Genomic DNA, 27,686 nt, shown 5'->3' with positions numbered 1-27,686 from the left:
AAGATTAAAGAGTTTAAAGAGAAGAAACTTAAACTAACACAGACATGAAGTAGTTTTTTTAACAATGGAGATATGAAACAAGACTGAGCAGAGTAATATTAAGAAAAGAAGCGTCAGAAAGTGAGTTAAATGAGCCGATTAACAACGTAAATTTCACCTGCAGAGAAATACAAAACATTTACAAACAAATACGCCAAATACAAACTCCCAATGCAGAAGCATGATGCAAAGTAGATGACTATTGCCACTATGGCTATGTTTACACTGCAGGTCTTGATCCTGAATCCCAATTTTATTGCTGAAATGAGATATTTTTGAGGTGCCCGTTCATACTACTATTAAACGTGACCCCCATGATACTGCTGTCTGAAATAAACATTTGTGTCTATATATCTAAGTGTGCCAGAAAACTGACAAGCTCAGTAAGATAAATCCTCTTGAAGCGTCATGATATTGGAGCCGGGCCACCAACGTTTGTTTAAAAAAATTAACAACCGATATCGCAGTGTGCATGCCCAACACAAAATGTTAAATCTAAAATCTACTTTGGTAAAAATTAAAACAAAGTAAAACATAGGAAAATATGAACTAAAAGCAAATATTAATCTAGTTTTGCTTGTCCTTGCTAGCTCATAGAAGGATTGATGTGAATCTTTTTTGTTCAATAAATAAATATAAGTGAGCCTTTATTTGTAATTTTTTATATGAATTACATTACATTTAGCTTTTTATATGTTATGCCATCATATGCCATGATAAATAGTTGATCTCAGATTGGATCCTGAACAGTAAGGAAGAGGTGACAAAAGGAATTCTGTCCTGCTGCAGACATGGCCGGAAGGACGGCCTCTATCCCTTCTTCCCAGCAGGAGGTCAGCTGTGACCCCTCCTAACAGATAAGTAACAGCACAGACAAAGAGCTCTTCACTTAATGAAAAGAGAATGGAAACATAATGAAGTTGGGGTTAAATCTAGCATATATATCAGACAATTGTTTTATAGTTTTTTAAAAATATACACAGACGGGTCAAAAAATTAAAAGGGAAATGTGGGTATAGGGATATTTATCCCAGAGTTTAATATATGTATATGTGAAAGATTAACAGACCTTTTATCTATATACACAGCAGAAATGGTTGCAATTATTTTTAGTTTACAGTGGGTGGAGGAGGTTAGACCGGATAGGGTGGTAATTTGTACAGATTCAAAAGCTGCAATAGAAAGCATTCATTCAGGAGGAAATAGTAGGAAAGACCTGGTAATAGAAATTTATCAGAGTTTATATAGGTTATATAGGTATGGAATAGAGGTTCAGTTCGGTTGGGTACCGGCACATGAAGGGGTGAAAGGAAATGAAACAGCAGATAAGCTAGCAAAAAAGGCTTTAGGAAAGCAGAATAAAGATCAGATTTCATTTGGGAAAGGGGAAGGTAAATCAATAATTAAAAAGAAAGAAACAGAAATATGGCAAAAAATATGGGATGAAGATGAGAAAGGAAGAAGATTATATAGGGTTCAAAAATCTGTAATATGTAAAAATTATGGAAAAAGAAGCAGAAGGGAAGAGATAATTTTTACTAGACTAAGATCTGGACACACATACTTGAATGAGTTTTTGTATATAATAGGGAAGAGAAATAATTATATATGTGAGGGTTGTGCAGAAAAAGAAAATGTGGATCATGTTTTGATGAATTGTATTAAATATGCAACGGAAAGAGAAAGGATGAGGAAAGTAATTATGGAAACAGGGAGAGATTGGAGTATTAAAGGAATTTTAGGGACAGATGGAGATAGGGAAGAAAATATGAAAATTAATAAAGCATTGTTTTTATTTTTACATAACACAAAATTAAAAAATAGAATATAGTAGGTGGAACCATAGAGCTACACACTCATGTACATTAGGTGGCGGTATGCACCTATAAGTTGTTTGCAATCCGCCAATAAAAGGAAAAGAAGAAGAAGAAGAAGAAGAGCTCTTCACTTCAGCATTCTTCTGCAGACCTGTTCAGCTCCACTACAGCTCTCTAAGAGCAGACAAAGAAGGCCAGGCCATGAGGGCCTGGTCGGCCCTCACCGACACAAGCCAGCAGCTGAGGGAGATTGCCTGGACCAGCCACGCTTGATTCAGGGTCTGCTAGATTCGACTGCCTGCTTCAGCAGAGGACCTGACTGAATCCGGATGAACAACACGCAAACACAGAGCTAAGTTTGCTGTCTTAACATCCTCACCGGTAGCAGGAGCAAAGGTCCTGCATGCGAAACAGCTCTGTGTATTTCTTCTCAGCCTTTACAGGGGAGCGAACCCAGACAGGGTGGAAAGCTGTGGTATTCTGAGGAAAAACCCTGCTCAACTCGGACTGCAGCCGGATCAGAGAATGTGCTCACACCAGGCCTCCAACCCGACCACGCCGTTAGCCACATGCTTCTGCAAGGCTAACGCTAGCCTGCCAAGAGCCAAGCGCTAGCCCGCTAGCGCTAGCCAACAACTTCCCTCCTTCAACGCTCCTCCCGTGAATGGCCAAAACTGGACAGGGCCGACACGAAACAAAGGACAGAGGTTTGGGCAGCGGTCTGAGGGCGAAGTTAAAAAGGTTTATTGGGTAATGTCCTGTAAACCGTGTATACCTGGCGTTTTGAACAAAAGGCTAACAATATAGCATTGCTAGCATTTGGTACCATGTCACTGTCGAGTGCGTTTTAAAGTTTTACCAGAAAGGTTACCTCCACAAGGGTTTCATACATTGATGGGACATTAATGTTTATGTTATCCAGCCACTCAATATGACTAAAATTAAAGCAAAGCTTTCATTTGTTAATGCCGAGCGTCCGCTAGCTAACAGGATATTAGCCTTGCTAACATCCGGTTTCGGACCTCTCAAAAGGAGTCCGTTTTAAAGCATAAACAGTGCTCTCAACTCTCACGCATTGACCGTGTGACACACGCATTTCACTGACTTTACACGCTCACACGCAACACATGGCATTTCACACGCAAACATGGAATTTCTCACGCATAAAAATCACAAAGCCCATCTGGGCTGCGGACCACAAAACTCCGCCTTCTGCTGAGCTGTTTTGGCTTCTTTCACAGCTTGTGGCCATCAGTAATTCCTGCTGCAGTTCGTGTTAACAGAGCAGCAGGAAGAGTGATCAGAATTATGAATAATTTTAGTCTTAACAGTGGTGAAAGTGAGCCGGTAAGGTCCTGTACCGCGTACACAGGAGGGGAGGGGGCGGGGGGAGCTGCTGCCAGATGACCGGTTCATTCAGAACCAGTCATGGCTGCACGCTGGATCATAAAACAGTTCTGCTATCCAGATGCTGTAACGTACAGGAATAAGGACCCAATATGCACACAAACAGGTATGAGCCTTTAAGTGCTTTATTTTCTCGAGCTCTGAGCGTGTCGGGGAAAACGCGCAGGCAGCGCGGCACGGGGAGCGCACAGCAGGCAGCTCTCCAACTGGAAACCCCCTGTGGCAGACACTACAGGTTAGTGATCGGGAAAAAAGGGAAAAAAACTGGCAAGGAGGGAGAAGGAAGATCACTAACCTGGTAGAGAGTTTCAGAGCTCGGGTCCGGTTCAGGTCCGGGGCGGAGGTCCGACGGCGGACAGTAATGTGAGGCCGTTGAGCGGCAGGCAAACAGGGGCAATCCAGCAGGGAAATCCAGGTCCGTTCCAAGGTCTGTTAACTGATGGGCAGAGATGCAAAAGGGGTCAGGCAGATTCGAAGACTTAAACAGAGCGGGGGTCCGGTACACAAACAGGCTATCCAGGGCAGAGACAGAATCGGTGGTCAGAAGGCTGATCAGGTCGGGCACACAGGCGGGCGAACAGGAACAATTCAGGGGTCTGGCAAGCTCGGTAAACGGTGTCGGAATCAGGTCGGAAAACGGTAAATCTGGCAGGTTTCAGAAACGCTGGAAAGTAACAAGGGTTGGCTTGAGACAATCTGGCACTGGGGGCTGATCTGGACTGGGTATATATGGAGGTGAGACAGGTGGAACCAGTGAGGACTAATTGCAGAAACGAGGAGTGGAGCAGGTGTGCTGAATTGTGTATCAGCTCCAGTGCCAGGAACGTTACAGATGCAGTTTAAAACGCCACTTGGTCTGTTTATAAGTTCAGTTTTTATTAATTTGCATTTTTTAACTACATGCACCGTATTTCTGTGCCTCCGCGCTTGCTCCTCTCCCTCCCCTCCTGTCCCTCGGAGCAGATGCTTTCTGGGCGTCAGTGCGCTCAGAGCGCACTGACGAGAGCAATAGAGATTTGTCTGGTCAGCGCGGCGGCTGACTGAGAAACCTGTCGCTGTGAAAGGTGATGAGAATGTTATAAACTGTAACAGTCTAGAAGTGCATTGAGCTGAAAGGAGGGAGACATCAGCAGCTGGATCGTGCGTAAAGACGCAGCGGGAACCTCTGTGTGCTTCAGTGTTGCTGCTGAGGGGAAATTGTTGATCATAAAGGCTTGATGAAACTCAGCCTGATTCACCAATCAGGTTATAGATTTACAATGATAAACAACCCATAGATGAATGTGTAACAGTGTAATAATTTGGTCAATAACTTAAAACTACTTAATATTATTTAGTATTATTTGAACAATTGTGTATTATTTATGTTTTAATCCATTAACTGAACAATAAAGTATTAATACGTCTCTTTCTCTTTTTAACACAAGTAATACATGTCTACTTCATTGTCTGGTGGGATAAAAATGAGATGGAGTTGACTCCACCGGCTCTTCCAGGGTCCGGTTAGCCCCGCCCCCAAACAAGCCCCGCTCCCTACATTAGCATAATCTCACTCTTTAGATAAAAGTTGAGAGGTCTGGCATAAAGCATAACTGTTCTGCGCCTCCATCCTCCGATGGTGTTATGAGCCTTATTCCCGCATCAATATGGTATATTAATGCCGGTTTTCAAGACAATTTTGATAACTATAGACTTTAACCAGGTTAGCGACAATTGCTGTAGCGACCCCTAGCGGAGGTAAAATCGCATTAACAAAGGCAAGCAATTCTGAATTAAATGATTTTACCGGACAAACCGGTCCTCAGAATATTATTTTAACAAATAATGTTTTGTTCAACTTGGGCTTTGCATTGTAAATGGATTGAAATACATGGCAAATGTTTTAAATTCATTCCATGTTTTTGTTAATCAGATCTGCAGTGAACCAGGATTCACTGACGTAATCTGATTATGACCAACCATTTTTGTTTTGTCTTTTGTTTGCTTTTGCTTGTAAATAGTTTCTTAGCTTAGCTTCTTTTTATCTTCATTTTGCTTAGTAGTTTAGTTAAGTTTCACTAGCCTAGTAGAGAGGATTTATTAATCATGTGCTAATTCAGGTAAACAACATTACATAGTGATGTTCTCTGGATGTTCATTTTATTTCTGTTATTAAATTCTTGGACTTGAAAAGAAGTTGTCACTCCTTTTATTCTGTGTGTGTGCAGGTTTTGCTGTTAAAAGATCGCTGGTGCTCCAATTCATCCCTTTCAACCATTGTACTGATATCAGCTTAGGGGCTGATCATCACCAGACAATACTTAACAGAGAGTTATTTATGAAACATTAAATAACTTTAAACAGTGTATAATTGCACAACATATAAATTGGATTTTCTAGTGTGTTGGTTCATGTTAACTTATCTGCTTAATGTAAAATTTATCAAAGTCAGGTTGTATACATCACAAAAAAGACACCACTGGTAATGGTTTCTAGAAGTGTTCAATAAAGTTTTGTTAAAAAAAAAACTAAAAAAAAAAAATGTGGCCAGCCTTGTTATTATTAGAAAGTTGCAGAGCAATGGGAGCCGACAATATTAGGACCACAACATACCAAGACTAAATGAGGTAAGGGAAAAAACAGCATAGTTATTAACAGCAGCCTTTTGTGGAGTGTAAACTTCTACTACTCTGTGTGGATGTGTAGTTGGAGCAAGGAGATTGACGTTACCATGTTGAAATCTTTGATGAGATAGACACCGGCTCAGGATGCACAGAGATCACACCTTACTTGGACACAAAAAGACATAACATTTCCACACCTTTACTTATGAAATCAGTTGACTGCACTGACCAACAACGCTTCTTGAAAAGCTTAAAGGATGTCAATAGTCTTTAGCGTCTGATAAGACTCGTGTCCGAGCCCAAAAAGTTGATAGTAGTCCCTTTACGAACAATATAAATTGCTGTGTTGTTCCATGAATTAATCACCCGAACGCTCCATCGATGAAACACTCATGACTGCAATAAAATTGTGCAATAATTTTAAACCTTGAATTAACATAAATGTGCACTCTGCATGGACGGGTGTCCAGCCAGACATTCCCTGAGAAACTAGAGTGTGCAACAAGGCATTACCAGTCATGTGTTTTGTAACATGTAACAGACTGTGAACTGGGCTGGGCTTGATTGTCAGTAATTGTTGATAGCTCTTGAGTCTATTAGTTTTGGATGTAAGGCTTCTGAAGCATTTACCTGATGGAAGTGGGAAAACAGCATATTGCCTGGGTGGGTGTGATCTGTGGCAATGCGTCTGGCCTTTGTCTCAACTCGTGTAGCATAAACCATGTCCAGGTCTTGTAGACGGCCTCCCACAATCCCAGGTGCCATGCTCCATGCTGGGATCATCTCTAAATCCCCACAATTCCCGTGCAGATCCCGTAGTATACTGTTATGCTGAGGCACACAACGCTTTCTATTGTAGCTGTAAAAGACTTTATGAACAGTTGAGTAGGAAGTCCAGCCCATTTCAGGTTCCTGAGTTTGAAGAACTGTTGCTGGGCCTTCTTCTCCAGGTGGGAGGTATTCACAGTCCAGGAAAGGTCAGAGGAGATGTGAATGTCCTGGAACTTTATGCTCTAACACGGTCCACCGTTTCCTCACATATGCAGAGAGGAACATCTTCCTGTACTGCCTGTATTCCACTATGACCTCCTTGGTCTTGCTGGTCTTCAGGATGAGGTTGTTCCTGGAGAAACACTGTGTAAGATTGCAGACCTCTCTGTAGTGGGTCTCATAATTTTTGGATATGAGACCCACCAGAGTGGTGTCATCCATAAATTTCACAACCATCTTTGTGGGGCATGATGGCAGAGCAGTTGTGGGTAAAGCAAGGATGGAATCCTTGAAGTACTTCAGGAGGATCCTCTCGAAGCGCTTCATGATGCTGACTGGGGTCAGAGCGATAGGACGATAATCATCGAGGCAAGTGATGATTGTTTTCTTGGGAACAGACAAAATAATGGAGGATTTCAGGTAGGTAGAGACCATGGAGAGCTGTGGGCAGAGGTTAAAGATGTCCAGAAAAAACCCTGCAAGATGGTCTGCACATGATTTTAGCATCCAACCTGAAAGCATGTCTGGACCTGCAGCCTTGTTGATGTTAACCTTCTTTAAGTAGAAGGTCTCTTGGTAAAGTTGCAGGCTTATGCTGTACCTCTGGGTGGGGAAGATGTTTAGACCTGCCGTTTGTAGAGTTGAAGCGTGCGATTAAGATATCGGGAAGAACAGGTTCATTGCTGAGCTTCTCGTCACTGGTATTATTGTTCGTAATAGTTATTGGTGGGCACAGTCATGATAATACGCAAATAGATAATTGTTGAGCCAACTTTTTGTTCATTGCATCATCATTCAAGCTAAATTAAAAAATTATTTGTAGACCGGTAAGCATCCTTTTTATTGCATTTTGATAAATTTATGGAAAGGTTCACAATAGAATATTAGTTTCCGTCACTGTACCGGTTCTCAATACACATCCACACAGACTTCTCCCCAACAGTAAGAGTCACTGCTCCACAAAAAATACTGTTAATAACAGTGATGTTTTGTCTTATCTTTCTTCTACTTGCTATAATGCTCCCTTTGTTCAAAAACAGATACGACAGTATCTACATTTCTTTCAGTAAACAGTGCGCCAGTGGGACACTAACCCCTTAATTAGTGTAACCAAGCTTTCTGGGGTTGTTACCAGCACTGCATGAGGCGGAAGGAGACTGGACTTGGAGCTGGGTTTTTGCGTCGCTGCATGGTTCAGCGAGACCCTTTGTTATTTTCAAACACTTCCTACAAAACACTGGTTGGCTGCCCTATGGCAATACTCAAGGGACATTTAACCAGCATGTATAACATAGGAAAAACTTGTTTCTATACAGCAGTGATAAAACCAATTATAAGTATAATGCACATTAAATATATGATATCTTTGATGTTATAATAATAAATAACCCTAACAGTCATGATTTATTTCCCATTTGTGATGATAGAGAGGGAAACGTCATGATCTCGGCACTGATGCTGGTCTGATTACTCACACAACTCACCTGCTCAGCTCCGCCCCGTTTCTCCTCACCACTCATCTGATCCACCTGCTCCTGTCAGTATATATCCAGCCCTCAGTCCAGACATCAGTGCCAGATTATTCCACGTTCTTTTTCCTGACTTCCTGATTACCTGATTCTCGACCTGTTCTGCCTCTAGACCTCTGAGCCTGCCTGATCCCTGCCTGACCTGACTGTTCTGCCTGACCCCTGCATGATCTGACTGCCTGTGTATCAGACCGGACCTGCTACCTGACAATTGGAACTGGAACCTGGAACTGTGCCCTGACCTCGTCCTGGATTTCCCTCTGGCTATTCACCGGACTTCTGATCTCCTGGCTCTGAACCTAGACCTTGTCCCCAACTAGATCTTCTGGTTTGCCCTCCTGATCTTCCTGCCTGCTATAGCCTCCACGGTTCTGATCCTCTGCCTGTTCCCTGACCATCCTACACCTGCAAGAGCCCCGCTCTGGGATTTCCTGAGTTGTGCTAGCAACATTAGCACCACAGTCAGCCGGCTCAAACATACACTTGTGGTTTTCCCCAGACTGAGCACAGAGAAAAGGTTAGTGACCGTTACGTTCGTGACTAACCCTCACCGTAAGATTAACGTGGTCACTAACCAGCTGTCTTTGCTTCCAGAGGTTCTAACCATAGACGCTGACACAACCTGCAGCAGTTTAGTTTTTAATAAACCATTTGAAATCTTACACACTTTGTCTGGTTCAAATTCTGGGGCTACCAGCAGTGTCGCCAGGTCCAAATTCAGGGGCTGCATCCTTCAAAGGACCTGGTCTACGTGGGCTAGGTCCTTCGATAGATGCAGCCCTTGAATTCAGACACAGCTACTGTTTACAAGGTAGAGGTAATATAGCTGGTTGCCTGTTTCTCTGGCAATGACTGGCAACAGTGGAGTGGCATTCCGACTATTCTTAAATTTCCATCAGGATAAATAAATAAATGTATCTGTCTGTTAGTCGTTACCTATTGGAAAATTAAGAGACAGCAGATTTTAAGAGAGATTAAAACAAGGAAACAAATAAAGTACAATCAATTAAATGTAACAATCGGGAGTGTAATACAGAACTAGGACCTAAATTTAGCTGTTTGCAGTGGCTCAATGAAGCGGTCTGGGCACAGAGGTATAAAATATTTTTCTCAAAAGCTTCCACTGCCCTGAAAAAGTTGAAGTTTAAAAGACAGACATCCCCTCAAACCAATTTATGGGCACAGTCATCATGTGCCGCGTGTGTGTGTGTGCAGTACTTTTTGTCTGAAGACATGACACAGACACATATGAGTTACAGCCCTTTGTTAGTAGTTAGCTTCCTAAAGTTTCCATATTTATCTTCAGTTTAACGGTTGTGAAGTTAATATTTTTGTTTGTGGAATTTGTGTTTGCAAAGCTACCTTTTTGGTTTCCTGTGCCCACCACTAGTCAAGATGTTTTGTGGATTGTTGCTGCTGAAGCTGTCCTCAATGCGCTGCTGGTATATCTTTTTTCGACTCACTGCAAGCCCTGATGTAGGTCTTTCTGTCTCCTGATCGGAATGCTACATCCCAGACCTTCAGTAGAGACTGCACTGTGCTGTCTACCCATGGTTTCTAGTTGGGAAACATTATCAGTGCGGGAGCTTGGCTCATATGCACTACACCCTACACATATATGTAACATGGGAAAACAGCACAATAAATACGTTTTTTTCAAACGGCTAAAATTAGGTCCTAGTTCTGTATTATACTTCCGATTGTTACATTTAATTGATTGTACTTTATTGGTTTCCTTGTTTTAATCTCTCTTAAAATAAGATAAGATAGTCTTTATTGATCTCACAATGGAGAAATTCACTCGTCACATCGGCTCATACAAGAAGGTGCAGAGTAGGGAAGGTGCATTCAGTTATATACAGTGAATCTTCATATATTCAATGGATCAAAAAGAATACCAAAAAAAAATACAAAAAGAAATAGGAATGGGCATATGATGTCTTATTTACATTCATAGTGGTCTACATATATATAAACATATATATATATATACTTATAAATATATACATATATCTATACGCCTACATATACAAGTACCTACACGTATATCTGTGCATATACATTCGTGTATACATTTGTACATACATACATACATGTGTACTGACTTATGTTCAGGTGTTGATAGCAGCAGAAGTCACTACATCAGGATTATTGCACGGGTTGTAGGACAGTGTATTAAATAGATTATTGCACATTACTTATTACAGTTATGGTCACAGTTACAGTGCAGCATTGTAAAGTCTGATAGCAGCAGGAATGAATGACCTGCGGTAACGCTCTTTTTTACAGACAGGATGTCTAAGTCTGGCACTAAAGGAGCTGCTCAGCTCCTCTACAGTCTGATGCAGCGGGTGGAAGGTGTTGTCCATGATGGATGTGAGCTTGGACAACACCCTCCTCTCAGCCACATCCTCCACTGAGTCCAGAGTGCAGCCCAGGACAGAAGTGGCCTTCCTCACCAGCTTATTCAGCCTCGTTCTGTCTCGCTCTGCACTCCAAAGGACCTCAGCCTCCTCAGGAGGTGGAGGCGGCTCTGGCCCTTCTTATACAGGGCGTCGGTGTTGTGAGTCCAGTCCAGTTTATTGTTGACGTGAACACCCAGGTATTTGAAACTCTCCACAGTTTCTATGTCCTGCCCCTGGATGTTCACAGGTGAGTGAGGTGGGGGTCTTCTCCTGAAGTTGATCACCATCTCCTTGGTTTTACTGGTGTTTAAGCACAGATGGTTTCTCTCACACCAGTCCAGAAAGTCCATGATGACCGACCAGTACTCCAGCTCGTTCCCTCAGACACACAGCCCACAATGGCCGAGTCATCTGAGAACTTCTGAAGGTGGCAGCTGTCCGTGTTGTAGGTGAAGTCCGAGGTGTAAAGGGTGAAAAGAAACGGCGATAGAACGGTGCCCTGGGGGGGCCCAGTGCTGCAGAGTGCCACCTCTGACTGACAGCCGTGCAGCCGCACGTACTGAGGGCGGTTAGTGAGGTAGTCCATGGTCCAGTCAGCTAGATGTTTGTCCACCCCAGCATCCTCCAGCTTCCCCCTCAGCAGCACCGGTCTGATGGTGTTGAAAGCGCTGGAGAATTCAAAGAACATGACTCTCACAGCGCTCCCGGTGGTCTCCAGGTGGGTGAGCGCCCGCCTACTCCGATGTTGGGCCGGTATGCAAACTGCAGCGGGTCCAGAGTGGGGCTCACCACGGTGCACAGGTGAGCTAGGAGCTAGGAGGCGCTCCATGGTCTTCATCAGGTGGGAGGTCAGAGTAACTGGTCTGAAGTGGGCCGGTTCCCTGGCGTGCGGCGTTTTGGGAACCGGTACTACACAGGAGGTCTTCCATAGGGTGGGCACCACCCCGAGGCTGAGGCTCAGGTTGTAGATGTAGCTGAGGACCTCACAGAGCTCATCTGCACAGGTCCTCAGCAGCCTGGGGGGGATGCCGTCCGGACCAGGGGCTTTCTTCTGTTTCAGCCTCGTCAGCTGACCTCTCACCTGCATTGGTGTGACTGTGAGGGGGGAGGAAGGCAGGACCGAAGGTGTGGATGTGTCGGTCGTTGATAGGAGTGGCGGTGCGGGGGATGGTAGGTCTCTGGATGGCTGGTGGTTGGAGATGTGTGGAGAGTTGACGGCAGGGAGGGGGCCAGTCAAACCGGGTGAAGAATGTGTTCAACTCATCTGCAGACTTGGTGTCACCGTCTGCAGCCCTGCTGGTCCTCTGTCCGAAGCCGGAGATGTTCTTCAGACCTCTCCACACATCTCTGATGTTCTGCGCCAGCTGCTCCTCCATCTTCTTCTCATAGTCCTTCTTTGCCGCCCTGATCCTCCACTGGAGCTCCTGTTGGACTCTACGCTGCTCCTCTCTGTCCCCTGAGTAGAAAGCCCTCTTCTTCTGGTTCAGGAGGACTTTCAGCTCAGGGGTCACCCAGCGGGGGTTGTTTGGAAAGCATTGTAGCCGTCGTGATGGCACGATGCTCTCCACACAGAAGTTCATGTAGTCAGTGATGCATTCAGTCAGGCTGTTGATGTCGTCTCCATGAGAGCTTTGGAACATGCTCCAGTCTGTGGTTCTGAAACAATCCCTCAGCTTCTCACTGGCTTCGTCTGACCAAACTTTCACTGACTTCTTCTGTGTCTTTTGTCTCCTCACCAGTGGAATGTAGTGGGGGAGCAGGTAGACGAGGTTGTGGTCTGAGCGTCCCAGAGGGGGGCGAAGGTGTAGGCATCTTTAATCTGCTGTCTGTTAATTTTCCTAATAGGTAACGACTAACATCCATCCATCCATCCATTTTCCGAACTGCTTAATCCCTCCTGGTGTCGCGGGGGTTGCTGGTGCCTGTCTCCAGCGTTTACTGGACGAGAGGCAGGGTACACCCTGAACAGGTCGCCAGACTGTCGCAGGGCAACACAGAGACAGACAGGACAAACAACCATGCACACACACACACACACACGCACACACACTCACACCTAAGGACAATTTAGAGATGCCAATTACCCTAACAGTCATGTTTTTGGACTGTGGGAGGAAGCCGGAGTACCCGGAGAGAACCCACGCATGCACTGGGTGAACATGCAAACTCCATGCAGAAAGACCCAGGATTGCATTTGAACCCAGAACCTTCTTGCTGCAAGGCAACAGTGCTACCCACTGCGCCACTGTGCAGCCCGTAACGACTAACAGTCCTGGTGGAAATTTAAGGATAAAATTTAAAACTAAACTAATATTAACTGATAAAAATAGTCACCATAAGTGAATTGTTAATGCAAAAATAGTTTAGTATGTTACCAAAATTTTTATTTCTCCTCTTATAGCAACTGTGTTCAAAACACTGAAATTGTGAAGTTATCTTGGTAATCAAGAGAAACACATTGATAAATACTGTAGTATAGGGTAGTTCACGCGTGACGTCAGCGCTACATCCGGGTCCCGTGGGAAGGCAAAAAACAGTACTGTTCTGTTCTACTACATGACAAAACGGGTGATTTAGAGCATACTTTTAGTTAGTTTATTTTTGGAATCTAAGCAATGCCTACGACTTGTTGTGCTCCCGGTTGCACACAGAGGCATTCCAAATCATTGGATGTACGTTCCTGTCGTTTACCGAAGGAGGAAAGACGAAAAAAGAAATGGATATTTTCAATGAAAAGAGCGCAGGCAGACACTCCCAATGGACTGGGGGAGCCATCAAACTATGACAGAATTTGCAGTCTACACTTCATCTCCGGTAAATACAACTTAATTCTGCTCTAGTCATTGTTCTAGATAAATAGCGGCGGAGAGGAGGTGGCGATCGCTACACGGGCCGGAGAAGCGGCAGCAGCAGCAGCTGCTGTCTGGAGCAGCAGGAAGCGGCCGCTGCTCCAGACAGCGGCTGCTGCTGCCGCTTCTCCGGCCCGTGTAGCGATCGCCACCTCCCCTCTGCCCGTTCACGGGCACTAGTACTTCTGTGTTTACGCTCCAATGTCGCTGACACCCCCACCAATTTTAACAAGACAAAAACACCAAAATAATCCGTAGTAAACAATTTTTTTTAACCTACCGGTGGCGGGTCTTCCTCTCTGCTGAGACGCGGTCTGTGTCCGACGCCGCTTTCTGCTGTTACAAACATGTCTGAACATCCATCCATCCATCCATTTTCTGCCTTCTTCTGTGCAGTGCCGTTGAGTTGAGAAGAGGTTCAGCTGAATTTCGGCGTGGTCTGTGATTCGGACTCCTGGGCTAGCCCGAGTTCATCCATCACCATTTCCTCTACATCTCAACCATGGAGGCCATGACTTGGATCATTTTTGATCGAACCGGAAGTTCCATCATCTTTCAGGGACCAACAAGATCCGCTCGTTTTGTTTTGGCCAAACAGATTGTCAGCGGAGCGCCAAGATAATCTGTGTTTGCTGCCCCTCAGTGACCTTTGCCAATCTCCACGGCAGACCCCGGCTAAGATCGACGGACGTTGAGCAGTGCAGCATCAATCTCCATTGTTGGAGCAACATTACGTAAAGGATTTCCCCTTTTCTCTTTTTCCACTCATAAGGTGGTATTTTGTCCTTGGGCAGGACATATTAGGAATAGTTTAATGCTTAAACTCCAAAGGGAATTTGTTTAAAATGTGCTGAATATTTCCAATGTGTTCGTTATAAGTGATTTATGCTGTTTCGGTTTGTTTGGTAAGAGACGAGCCGCACCGATCAGCTGAGTTAGGTTTTTTTTTAATACTTCCCCCTCCTTCTCTTTCTGACTTCTGCCGTTTTGTCGAAGCCTTTTGTCTCCACTGGTTACTTCCTTCAAAATCCGCCTTCACGCTAGGCTAGTGAGCTAGCCTATGCTCTCGGAGCCACCATCTTACGTACAGCATGCAAGGTCAGAGGTCATACCGCATCAGAGCTGCTATCTTGTGCGGGGCACAGATTAGCCCGAGGCTGTTGGCTGAAGGCTGTTGTGAAGTGACACTAACTAATTAGTTATCGTTAGCTGAATGCCACCTTGAAGCTGATCTAGAATGAGTTAGAAGGTAACCGTGCAACTAACAATGCTAGCAGCTAGTTTCGCCAGAAGCATTCCCCATCTTAGCCTCAGGCCTGTTTTGGTATATCAGCTTTGCTACCTCAGAGCTATTTAGCCAGTATTCTTTCAATGCTGTTACCTCAAAGTGCTGACATGTGGATTGTAATAGTCAATGTCGAAGCGAATAAGATTTCTAATCAACTGTGCATTGATTATACATTGCTACCTCTTAATTAATCCATTTTGATTGACTTATTTTCATTTGTTTTCTTTTCCATGTTCTATTTAGTAGTGAGTAGTGTTTTCTAGTATTTTATTAAGCAGAATAATTTCTGTAACAGGGAATTATCAGTTTAATACATAACAACTAGCGAGATAGGCGTTTGTGATTATTTTGAGTCTGAAATTTAATGGTCTCTCAAACTTACCGAATTATCTCCTTTTGAGTTGATAACTGAATAAACTGGATGAGTCTAACCCAGTCAACAACTGGTTAGACAAACCATTGCCAGTACAAATAAGTTAATAACTGCTAATTAATAAGCCAACTGTTAGTGGTAATCGTTACAGGCTCATAGCCCTTGATCACAACCATTTGAAATAACTTTTGTTAGAGCTATCCTTTGACTTTGAATGATATTAAATTATGATTATTAAATTATAATTGCCAATTATAATCAATAATATTCTTCATAATCAAACGGGTGTAATTGCATAAAAGCCTGGTGCGAAGACCACCATGTAAAAAGATACGATTAGGGCCAGATTTGAAACCATGCCTACTAGATGAGTTCTTGCGTTCACAAACACAAAGGAATCCATCTTGTACTGCTCCAGGCAGTACTTGTACTGCTCGAGGCAATCACATTGCATTATTAAGGTTTAAGGTGGGAAATACCGGTGCAATGAAAGCAAGAGCGGCTGAGCCCACTGCCAAACCAACATAAACATGGCAGCGTAAGAGGACGCACACATAGCGGCAGCTAACACATCAGTTTTGTAAGAATCCATGATTTCTTCTTTGGTAATAGAACAGCAAGAAGTGCCTTGACTAGTTTACCTTCTTGTGGTTTCTCGTAACACCTGCTGCTTAAGTTTGAATTTGATAGCATGATCGGCTACAACCAATCTTTGGTAGGCGAACATTCTGTGTCGCTTTGCCCAATCAGCTCGGAGAGTTCTGCTGAAATTCCCTCCTTTCCCCAAAACTGATTCAAAGGGAGCAGTCCCGATTGATGATGTGCAGAACTAGAGTGCTACACATTATCAATCTAGCTTTAGGTTACCAGATTTGAGCATCCCCACTGGTTGTAAAACATCTGGGGTTATTATTGTGCAGATCATCACCAAGGGTAACTAACCAACACCAGCAGGAGCTACCAGAACCAAGGGCTTAACACCAGAAGATTCTTATTTTTAAAGAAAAGGCAGATGAACAGGAGGATGTTTATTGTCTGAGAATCAGACGAAAAAATTAAGAGCATACATCAAGCGAGAACCTGTGTAATACAAGTATGAATATAAGTGAATATATATTGAAGAGCAGTAAAGTGCTGCAATGCAGATATAGCCGGTTTGCACACAGACAGTCTGGAGACCAACATTAAAACATTTGCACAAAGCAAGTTTAGAGACGAAGGAAACACACTATGCAATACCTACCATTTCTTGTGCCCTTCAAACTCACACAGGCTACCACAGTGTTCCAAGTCCTTATTAATGACAACCTCCTTGAGATTGTAAACATTGTTGTCCTTGTTTATGTTGATGTATACATTTTCTCACGATCCCCAGAGGAACATCAGGTTCATGTCAGACAAATACTCCAATGTCTATTGGCAAACCCTCTCTTCATCAAAGTGTAAAAGATGGAGTTTCATAAAACACATCTTTTCTTGGTTACATGTTTGAAGGTGGATAGGTGAAGATGGACCCCTGAGAAGAAAAGCACAATTCTACAGTGGCCTAAACATGCTACCAGAAAACAGTTCCAATGGTTCCTAGGATTCTGCAACTTCTATAGAAGATTAATCACATATATCAGCCTGGTTGCTGGTCCCTTTACTGGTTTAAGCTCCACTAAAACAAACTTTTTTTTCTCAATTGCCAGAAGCAGTGGAAGCCTTCTCCGAGCTAATGAAAAGATTCTTTGAGGCTCCAATTTTCATTCACCCTGACTCAGTTGAGCAGTTCTTTCTGGATGTGGAGACTTCTGATTGTGATGCTGGAGCATTCCTGTCACACCAAGCACCAAGCAACCTGTTGTCATCTGAACCGACTACAAGAACCTTTCATATCTTCAGTCACTAAGATGTCTAAACACTGCTGTCTTGTCTTCTCCCTTTCAACTTCACCATCACTTACCACCCTGGCTCCTGGAACAACAAGCCACAGAATCTCTCCAGACTATTCTCTGTCAACAAATGTCCCAGTTAACTTAAGCCAATCTTATCCACACTGCTCTTGGAACCATCTCTTGGGATTTGGAAAATATAATCCAATGTGCTCTCCAAAGTGAACCTGGTTCTGAAGAGGAATCTTACAGCCAACATTTTGCTCTCTCCACTGCCATTGACCTGGCTCATTCTTCCCCTTTCTTCTGCCACACTGGTATTGTCACGATCCCTAGGCATTTGTGATTATTTATGTTTGAGTTTTATCTTTGGGATCGTGCATTTGTTCTGTTATTGTGTTTACATTCATTGATCGTTTCTCACAGGTCCTGCTGCCTTCCAGCTGTTCTGTTACCTTTGATTATCCCACACCTGTGTCCTGTTTAGTTCAATTATCTCCTGTGTATTTAAGTTCCGGGTTTCTGTTCAGTCTTTGCTGGATCGTTAGTCTATTTTCCATCCTAGTCAGTGTTCATTCTTTGTCTGTTAGCATTTCTCTTTGGTATTCCGTCCCAGTCTGAAGCCTGCCCTTTGTAACCTCCTTGATGTGCTTTTTGGATTAAAAACCTCTTACCTGCATACCGATGTTTCCTCACCGCTTCTTCTGCGCCGTTGGTCCTCAACAAAAACCTCAACCCATGACAGGTATAGGTTGTACCCTCAGCTTGCTTCACCATTACTCCTGGTGGCTATCTTATAACAAAGATGTGTAAGATTATGTTTCTGCCTGACCTATCTGTACCAAGAAAAAAAGTTCCCCAATTCCTTTCTTGTCTTTTGCAACCTCTCTCCATTCCAAGTCATCCGTGGTCTCACATCACCTTGGATTTTTCACCAGTTTTCCCCTATCCAACAATAGGTTTGTTAATCTAAACCATGGGCGTAGGTTTGTATAGGGACCATAGGGACATGTCCCTACCAAAATTTTGGACCTACCTAATTGTCCCTACCAATAATTCGATGTGAATAACATGTTTATAATTTACAATACAGCGTTGTTACAGCAGTCGCTTATTTTCCTCTCGCAGCTCCGCTGCTTTGCGGCGGCTGCTGCTGCAGCTCCGTCTGCCAGCCTGCGTGTCCAGTCGGTCTTTTTCTGTCGCTTTAATTTAGCAGCGCACGTAACTGTGCTGTGTGCTGTTTAACTCCACTCTCATTGGTTGTTTTGCCTTAAGTCCCGCCTTCTCTCTCCCTGGTTGGCTGTTTTCTAGTGCGTGCATGTGCGTGCATGCTTGCAGCGCGAAATTTAAATTTAATTCACGCTAGAATACTGCGGTTACTACAACGAATATTAGACTACGAAACTAGTCCCAATTTAAAAAAATATATTATCTACGCTATAACAGGCGATAGAAGAAGCAGGAGAGAGTAGTTTTCATTTGTGGAACTTAAGAAATGTAAGTAACCAACGTTAGCATCTTAAAATAATATTTAATTCTGAAGTATAATACATTTTATCAACAAAAAACTTTTTTTTATTTTATAAAACTAAATATTCTGTGTCAGGCAGGAGTTCTGAAGACTGCTGGAAAAATCGACAAGCAAAGAATGGAAGCTTTCAAAAAATCCCTTTAAGGCGGTTCAGATATAAATAGCGTGTTATTCGTTTTATAGAGTGTATAACAACACGAGATGGTGCCTAAACATTGCTATTTTTTGTTTAGAAAGCATAATTAGGGTTTCACATAATAATAGTGCTATTTAATGGACTATTTCTACTTTTAGAAATAGGATAAAGTACAAACAGAGGAACACATTGGTTTGATTTTACATAGATTTCCACACAGTCCATTAGTAAATAAGTACAAACATTAGTGTCTGGTAAAAATGCTTGAATCTGGCTGTTTATTTTGGATATTATTACATTACGGATAAGATAGTGTTATATTTTCTTTAAATAATTGTTAAAAGTGATTTTATATTTGAATAAACTTAGGCTCATGCTTAGTGTTGTGATTGTAGATGATGCCACCAAAAAAGAAAAGAGACATAAGGAGCTATTTCAACACTCAGACAGTAAGTATCATAGGATGATATAAAAGTTTGTGGTACATTTAATCCTTTAATACTAAAAACACACTTGTATAATAATAACATTATATGATTATAGGAAACACAGATATCCAGTAATAATGATGCAGGGCAGCTTGAAGGTGAAGCAGCTGGCCCTTCAGTGCTTCAGGTGATGTCTAATAGATTTTAATTACAAATTAAGGAGCAGCTTTTTATCAATAAAAATATCCATTTGTATTTGATATGGCTGAATTTAGGGAACTGAAACAATGAGTGGTGATGTTGCAGCACAGGTAGAGAGAGAAGTGTCCGAACCTTCAGGGCTTCAGGTGAGAGTTTATTTTTGTTCAGTATGAGTAATGGTATTCTGTGATCTCTTTTAGGCTCACTAATGACACATTGATTTTAGGATAGTTTGCTTGATTTACATGTTTGTTTGGTTGATTAATTGTACATAGGAAACTCAAATGTCAAGGGAGGACAGTATAGAGCAGGCTGAGGGAGATGTTCCTGGACCATCAGGGCTTCAGGTGAGGTTGTTAATGTAACTGCCTTAATAATGAAGGAATGGTCTTTTATTAGAGCTTGTAGTTAATTTGTCAGCTAGTGTGAATACAGAGTTGTATGATTTTCTTTGCTCTTTAGGGGAAAGCCAGTTTGAGTGAAGGTAGACCTCAAGCAAGTCAGTGTAGTGTCCTGGACATGGGCAGTAAGCCATACCAGCCGGATCCAAAGTTTGTTGAAGTGCAACAACTGAAAAACAAGACATTAAGATTCCAGGCAAAGTGGTACAGTCAGTTTACATGGCTGCATTATAGCCCTACACTAAAAAAAGTTCTGTGTTTTAAATGTGTCAAAGCATACACCATCAAAAAGACCACACTGGAGAAAAAGAATGAACCTGCTTTTTGCTTAAATGGTTTCAATAATTGGAAAAATGCCATCGATAGCTTTAATCGACATCAAGCCACCAGAGCACACCATCATGCTGTTGCTGTTAATGTTATGGAGCAAGCTCCAGTTAATACTCAGCTTTCTAATGCAATGGCCAAAGCTCAGGAGGAGGCAAGACATTGTCTACTGGAAATAATGGGCTGTGTAAGGTATCTTGCAAGACAGGGACTTGCTTTTCGAGGACATGAAGAAGATGAAGGTAATTTGCATCATCTTGTAAAGTTTATGGCAAAAAATGACTCTCTTTTGTCCTTTTGGCTTACTCGTAGCCATGACTATGTGAGCCCACAATGCCAGAACGAATATCTAACTTTATTTGGGAACACCATCGTTCGGGAAATTGCCTCAACAATCAGGTCCTTACCGGTGGTCCAATTTTCCATTATAATGGATAGCACTCAGGACATACAAGGGAAAGAGCAAGTTTCTTTATGTTTGAGATATGTGGACGAGGACTTAGAGCCAAATGAAGCATTTGTGGGACTATATGAGGTGCCAGGGACAACAGGTGAACAAATGGCCAAGCTAGCAGTTGATGTACTACTGAGGCTGTACATTCCAATCACTGCATTGCGAGGTCAAACCTATGATGGAGCAGCTAATATGGCTGGGAAGTTTTCTGGGGCGCAGGCAGTGCTGAAAAAAGAGCAGCCATTGGCATTGTATGTGCACTGTGGTGCCCACTGTGTGAATCTTATTACACAGTCTGCTTGTTGTGCCTCTCCCATACTGCGTGATGCGTTGCAGTGGGTGCATGAACTGGGAACTCTAAGCAACCAGTCTGGGAAGTTTAAGGGGCTTTTGGCTGGACAGGCTGTGACTGGGGGTCATATAAGGGGGATCAAGCCTCTGTGTCCCACCAGGTGGACAGTACGTGGCCAGGCCGTTGACAAAGTACTTTGTCAATATGAAGCTGTGTTGTCTAGTTTGGAGGAAATGGCCTCAGTAAGCTCTGACACTGGCACTCGGGCCAATGGACTCTTAGAAAGATTTCTTAAGGGTAAAACCGTTCTTGGACTGCTGGTAGCTTCAGATGTGTTGGGAGAGCTGGAGTGTTTAAATCGATCTTTGCAGAATCGATCACAAACAATAGAGGGGATGCAGACTGCTGTTGGTTATGTCCAATCCACAATCAAAGAAAAAAGAACGGAGGAGAAGTTTGCAGTGTTATTTGCAAAGGCTGCAGAAATGACACATACCCTGCACCTTGACCCTATTGAAATACCCCACCAGAGAAAACCTCCCAAGCGGTTCAGTGGTGGAGCTTCTCCCCATAGGGCAAAATCACCTGAGGAACACTTTAGGGCTGAATATTTTAAGGTGTTGGACACTTTGGAGAGTCAGTTTACGGAACGGTTTAACCAACCAGATTTGCAAAAACTGAAACAGGTTGAAAATGTTCTCCTTACTGGACAAGTGGATGATAGTATAGGGCAGTATCCAGAAATAGACACAGGGAGTTTGAGGGTCCAGCTGGCAATGTTTCAATCCAAGCATAAATTTACATCTGTTAGAGAAGCTGCAAATATTCTGAAGGGGATGTCCAGTGAAGTCAGAGGCTTGTTTGATGAGGTGGAAAAACTGATCAGGCTGTTGTTGGTTGTCCCTGTGGCATCAGCGGAGGCAGAATGAAGCTTTAGTGCACTAAGAAGGTTAAAAACATGGTTAAGGTCAACCATGACTCAACAGCGCCTCAATAACATAGCAGTCTGTCATGTTCATCAAACCGTTCTGGACCAGCTTGATCTAAAAGATCTTTGTCAGCAGTTTGTCTCTGTTAATGACAAACGTAGGCACATCTTCGGAATGTTTAGATGAAATAGAATACACTGAACAGTATTTACAGTCCAGCTTCAATGTGTGGAGATCCAAGTTAGGTTCAAGTTAATGTTCATGTTTTGGGTGTTGTTATCTACACTTCAGATGTATATGTAAAAAACGTATTTGGAATGTTACGATAAAGTATGTGAAATGGGTTACACAGCGTAACTACAGCCTAGTTGTACAACTTGTATATTGAAGTTAATATTTTAAATGCTCAGTGCCAGTTCCTCTTCTAGTTCCTGTGCACATGTAAATACAATAAATTTATTTGCAGTCCATTGAATGTATTATTTTGCTTTGTTTTATGATAGATAAAGAGCATATTAAATAAAAGAAATAAGAGTGGGCTTTACCTCTGTTTACCTCTGCATAATTCTACATCTTCAAAAGAAAATACAGGATAAATCCACATACAACAGACATATTTAGACTATATTTGGTTAAATAGGCACATATTTGCCTTCTGTCTTAGTCGCTGGTAAGTTGAAATGCAAACCTTTTCAAAGTGGAAAAAAATCCCAATTCCACATTCATGAGAGCAGGTGATGCTTCAAACATTGACAACAGCATCTAGTGTGTGTAGTGCTTATAAAATTTGTATTAATGTTGCAAAAAATGCTGCTTTTCTCTTTAAACAAAATGTCCCCTGATGCTCACGTCAAGTATAAAAAAAATAGGAGCATGCATATTGCGTAGGACCAATGACATCAAACCAATGAAACTTGAGACCAGTAGTGTCCCTACCAAAGTTGAAATCAAACCTACGCCCATGATCTAAACATCAATCATTTCTCAAAGGCTTGCTACCTGATAGCTCTCTCGAAACTTCAATCTGCTTCAGTCACCATTTGATTGGGGTCTACAATTCCTTGATCGTATTTGGAAGTTCTGTACTGCCCTTGGTGTCAAATGGACCATTAGACATGCTGCATGCCACGCCTTAGACCATAGTACTGCAACATGATTGACCCAAATCGCTTTTGGTTTGCGTCCAAACAATTCAGATGGGAGTGTTTATGAATGCATAAATAATGTGAAAATTCAGCTTGCAGACGAGGTTATCTCGCATGTGTCCCAAATTTTATTTATTTATATTTATATATATATATATATATATATATATATATATACTCTGTTATCTACTCTAGTAACAGAGTAGATAACAGAGTAGTAACTCTGTTACTAGTTAATATATATATATATATATATATATATATATATATATATATATATATATATATATATATATATATATATAAACTAGTAACAGAGTAGATACCTTTATTTGAGTAACATTTTGGAAATAACAATTTTTTAAGGAGAGGTAGCTCAAGTGTGAGCCAACGGAATTGACGAAGACTACTGGTTAGATGTCTAAACATGTTCATGAAACCCTGTTACAATGTTATAGACACACATATATGTATACACCTTAAGACCTTAAAAAGGTCTTAAAAATTCTTACATTTTAGTTGGTGACACCTACAGAAACCCTACAGTTAGAGGCATTTTGTAGCTCATATTGTCCAAGTTTCCTCAGTGAGTTGTAGATGGAAATAACTATGGGCAGGAAGAATATCCTGTATCCGTCTGTATCGCAGCTGATCTGAAAATGCCTCTGATTTAAGATGCTGTTGTTGTATTTAGTCTGAAGCAGAGAAGGCGGATTGTTGTCCATAATGGGCTTCCTTTTATGAAGATGTCTGGGGCACAGATCTGTGCACAGATCTCTGTAGTGGTTTTGTTGCATTTTCCCTCCTTTCACCACCAGGATGTGACCGTCAGGAAGCAGCCACAGGTGATCCTCATTATTTACAATCAAGCAGAGCTTAAAAGGGACCAGGAGTCAGAAGGAAGATGTCAAAGTATTAGCTCAACCTGAATGGTAACCTGATCGAGATCTCGTTTCTGTTACCGTGTGTATCTCCTGCCACCCAGGTCTCATTCATGCCTTTTCTTTTCAGAAACCTCCAGCCCGTTTACCCGACTTTCACCTTGGTTCTACTCTGTTTCTACATTATTGGAAGGATCCAAGCAGAGCTCCCTGATTGTGTATTCAAAAGTCCTCCTGGTAGTCCTGGTAACTCCTGGTCCGATACTATAAAGGACGCCTCTTATTCCCTGCTGAACCATTGCCTCCCAGTCCACCCTCCAATGTGTTCCACATGCTACCCACAACAAGCCGCTACTCAGACGGTCATCGGCAGCCCTCTGTACACCAAATCACTGTCCCCCTGGACCCAACTACTCAATCTGCCTGTAAGTCAGCTGTCTAACCCGTCACATGAGCTACATGCTTGCTGTTGGTGCACTCTATGTTTATTTCCTTGTTCACAATCAGTGAACAGAGGACGGTTTCCCTTGTTCTCATTCCCTCAGCCTGTCAATAAGTATCCAGGATAAGGATACAGCTTCTCAGTCTGCGACCTATGGTGTCTTCTTGCCACCCCCCCCCTCCCAGGACGCAGTGGTACTACAGGTTTCCTCATGATCTTCTCATACATCATTAAGGCTGTTTTACAAAAATGGCCCCAGAAAATGGAAATGTGTCAAACTTAAAAGCCCCAGGCTTTGGTAAGCCTGGGGAAACCAAATCCTGGGGCTTTAAATCCTGGGACTTGCAATGGAAAAGGGATTAATAACCCTGGCTAAAACATGGATGAGAAATTGTGGGAATGACTTGAGATAGCTCAAACACATACAGTAGGAAGTAGGAACGGGGAGGGCTCCATGACCTGGTTTCCATGAGAGAGAGCTGTTGGTATAGGCCTGGATGGTAGAGGCACTGTGACAACACCGTTGACATTCCTGTAAGAAGTGGGCTTGGAGGAAGAAGCCGGAATGATGAGACACTTGGATAATCGAGGAGCCGCAGCTTTTTGTGAAGTGGATGATCAGTTGGAGAAGTGTGGCTGAAAGGATTTTTTTTCCCTTTAAGTGCATGCTGAAGACGTGCTACAGTCTAGTATTTGATCCAGTAGATGGGAGGATTGAAGAGAGTGGTAGGGTCTGGATGCATTTTCAGTTTGTGAATGGGAAAGTATGAAGGAGTGATGCTGCTGGAAAGAAAATAGGCTTTCATTTCAGAGTAGGTGATGGCTGTGGGTGTTTCTGAGCCTCAATGAAAAAAAAAACACAGTTTGGCTCAATGACTGATGAGAAAAATGAAGGACGTCATTCAGCCAATTAAGATTAGGGAACTGTCTGTAAGTTAAGATGTTTGAGTGCTAGCTGGATTGTTATCAAACAGGTTGTCATCTGAGTCAAAAGAATAAAGCTGGATAATATTGATTCACAATGAATATAATAAAGAAGATTTTTACAGTATTAACATACAATCATTCTCTGTCTGATGAAAGAACATGATAACTGTGATGAATGGGTGTGGTCGATGTGTGATTAGAACCTGCTATCAAGCCTAAATTAACATATTAGCCTTAATTGCTGTTCTAACTTGTATTAGACTGTTATATAAAATCTCAATAAAAAATGTTTTTATATCCGATTCTGAAAGGATTTAACAAGTTCCAACATCACTTTTTGCAGTTTTCTTTTGTTACCCCAGTGTTGTCCATTCTTCAGGCTTACCCTGTAGTTGGAATGGGCTCTGTTGTTGGTGAACTGCCCCATAGGTGTGTGTTCAGTGTGTCCAGGAGAGTAAAGACCCTCTGAAGGGCCAGTGGGCACATGATGAAACACAAACCAGAAACCTGTTTCCTAAGGGTACAAATTCAGAAAGAAAAAAGAAGCTGTTTTATTAGCTCAAGCTCCATTCATATGTGTTTTGTGGTCATAATTCATGAATTGTGAATAAATGTTTCCACATTGTAAACCAAAATATCTAAGAATTCTATCTTTATGCATAGATAGGAATTTGTGTGCGTAAAAATGATTGTATCCATCCATCCATCCATTTTCCAAACCGCTTAATCCCTCATGGGGTCGCGGAGTTGCTGGTGCCTATCTCCAGCATTCACTGGGCGAGAGGCGGGGTTAAAAATTATTGTATTTGTAGAAAATAATTATAAGTTACAATTTTTGTACAAAAGCTACTTTTTTGTTAAGGTTGACATGTTTGCAGACATAAAGCAAAAATCTACATGTAAAACTGCTGTTTCAGCTTGTGAGTAGAAATGTTGACCGGACTTCTCTGCCTCTGAGGTAATTCATCAGTCATGTCAATCACAAATTTAAAAATCTACTCAGAAAACAGATAGGTTTGGATGTCAAGATTGCACGTTAACCTCGCCTGTAAGCAGAATGCTCATGTTATTTGTACATTAACAAAAAATCTTGTATCGCTCCCATCTCAATCATTTGGGTCTGAAAAAAACAAAAAAGAAAACAGTTCGAGCCACATGGTTCAGTGCGAGTTTGCCTACATGCATTGATTATCACCAATAGTAAATTTAAAAAGCCCAGTCATTTTGTTTCTGTGAGGTATATATTATTTAACATTTAAAGAGATGGAGCTGCACCTGAAGATAAGGAATAGGGTTGTTTGACTTACACCTACCTCTGAGCCTGCAGCAACACAATTGATCAGGTTGTTATTGGGGTTGGCAATCCAGAAGGTTGAAGATGCACTATTGCAAAGGAAGATTTAGGAAAGAACAATATACAGAGAGAAGTCAAAAGGAGCCAAAATCAAATTCAATACTGCCATTCTATACATTTACAAATACAAAAATAATTCTACGTATTTTCAGTTATTTTATTGGTTCCTTAGATCAATTAAATGTTCATCAATTTAAACCTTTAATTAAAATTCTTAAAATATATACACAGTTTCTGCGTCACACTCACGCACACACAAAACCATACACACACACACACACACACACACACATATATATATATATATATATATATATATATATATATATATATATATATATATATATATATATATATATATTAGGGCTGGCCAATGATTAAAATATTTAATCATTGGCCGATTAATCGTATAATTCGCCTGATTAATCATGATTAATCGCATTGTATTTACAAACTCCAAGAATGAATTCAAAAGTAGTGTAAAGAGCACTTTTATTTTAATGTTCTGCTGCCATATGAACAAAAGTGTTGTAACATTTGTAGCACTTATCAGTAACACATATTTAGTGTAAAGCTCAACTTAAACATGTAAAACAAAAAATAGCAATAATAATAAATTAAAGCTTATTGCCACTGACAGGGAATTCTCTTTATAGGGAAAAAATCTACCAAAAACAGGCAATTTCTGAGGTAACCGCAGGGAGCAGCATTACCATTTTATGTTCAATACCAAAGTTTAACTTGGCAGTGGTTACAACTAACTTGTTTCTGTCATATTCGATGCTGGAAGAACTTTAAACTGAAATGCTTGCTACTGGAGGACATCAGGGTCTAATTTTCTCACTTTACTGATTTCTACTGTTCTTCAGTCTACTGTTCTCCAGTTTTGCATTGTATTACATTGAAATGACTGTCGTCATTTCAGCTTTTAACTTTTTGCTCTCTCTTTCTTCATAGTAGGTACACCTGGTCTGGCGTTCTGTTAACTGTGACATCATCCAGAGAAGACGGCTCACCCGCTACTACCATCTAATGTAGAACAGATTACTAGTTCAATGTGTGCT

The 27,686-nt window shown here is 41.9% G+C and overlaps 1 protein-coding gene across 2 annotated transcripts in view; it reads right to left on the bottom strand.

The window, feature by feature from the left end:
• Window positions 1–27,686, bottom strand: part of LOC105920858 (cell migration inducing hyaluronidase 1) — a 470,202-nt gene that overhangs the window by 140,572 nt on the left and 301,944 nt on the right. For both annotated transcript variants that reach the window (XM_036128814.1, XM_036128815.1), the window contains exons 15-16: window positions 26,582–26,651; window positions 25,654–25,782 (exon numbers count right to left, since the gene is read on the bottom strand). In XM_036128814.1, coding sequence (XP_035984707.1) covers window positions 25,654–25,782; window positions 26,582–26,651 — 199 coding nt within the window. The remainder of the gene's footprint in view (window positions 1–25,653; window positions 25,783–26,581; window positions 26,652–27,686) is intronic.

The sequence above is a fragment of the Fundulus heteroclitus genome, unplaced genomic scaffold (assembly GCF_011125445.2).
Source record: "Fundulus heteroclitus isolate FHET01 unplaced genomic scaffold, MU-UCD_Fhet_4.1 scaffold_121, whole genome shotgun sequence".
Classification (NCBI taxonomy): Eukaryota; Metazoa; Chordata; class Actinopteri; order Cyprinodontiformes; family Fundulidae; genus Fundulus; species Fundulus heteroclitus.
The sequence above is the reverse complement of the archived record's forward strand: the minus strand, read 5'-3'. Positions and strand labels throughout refer to the sequence as shown.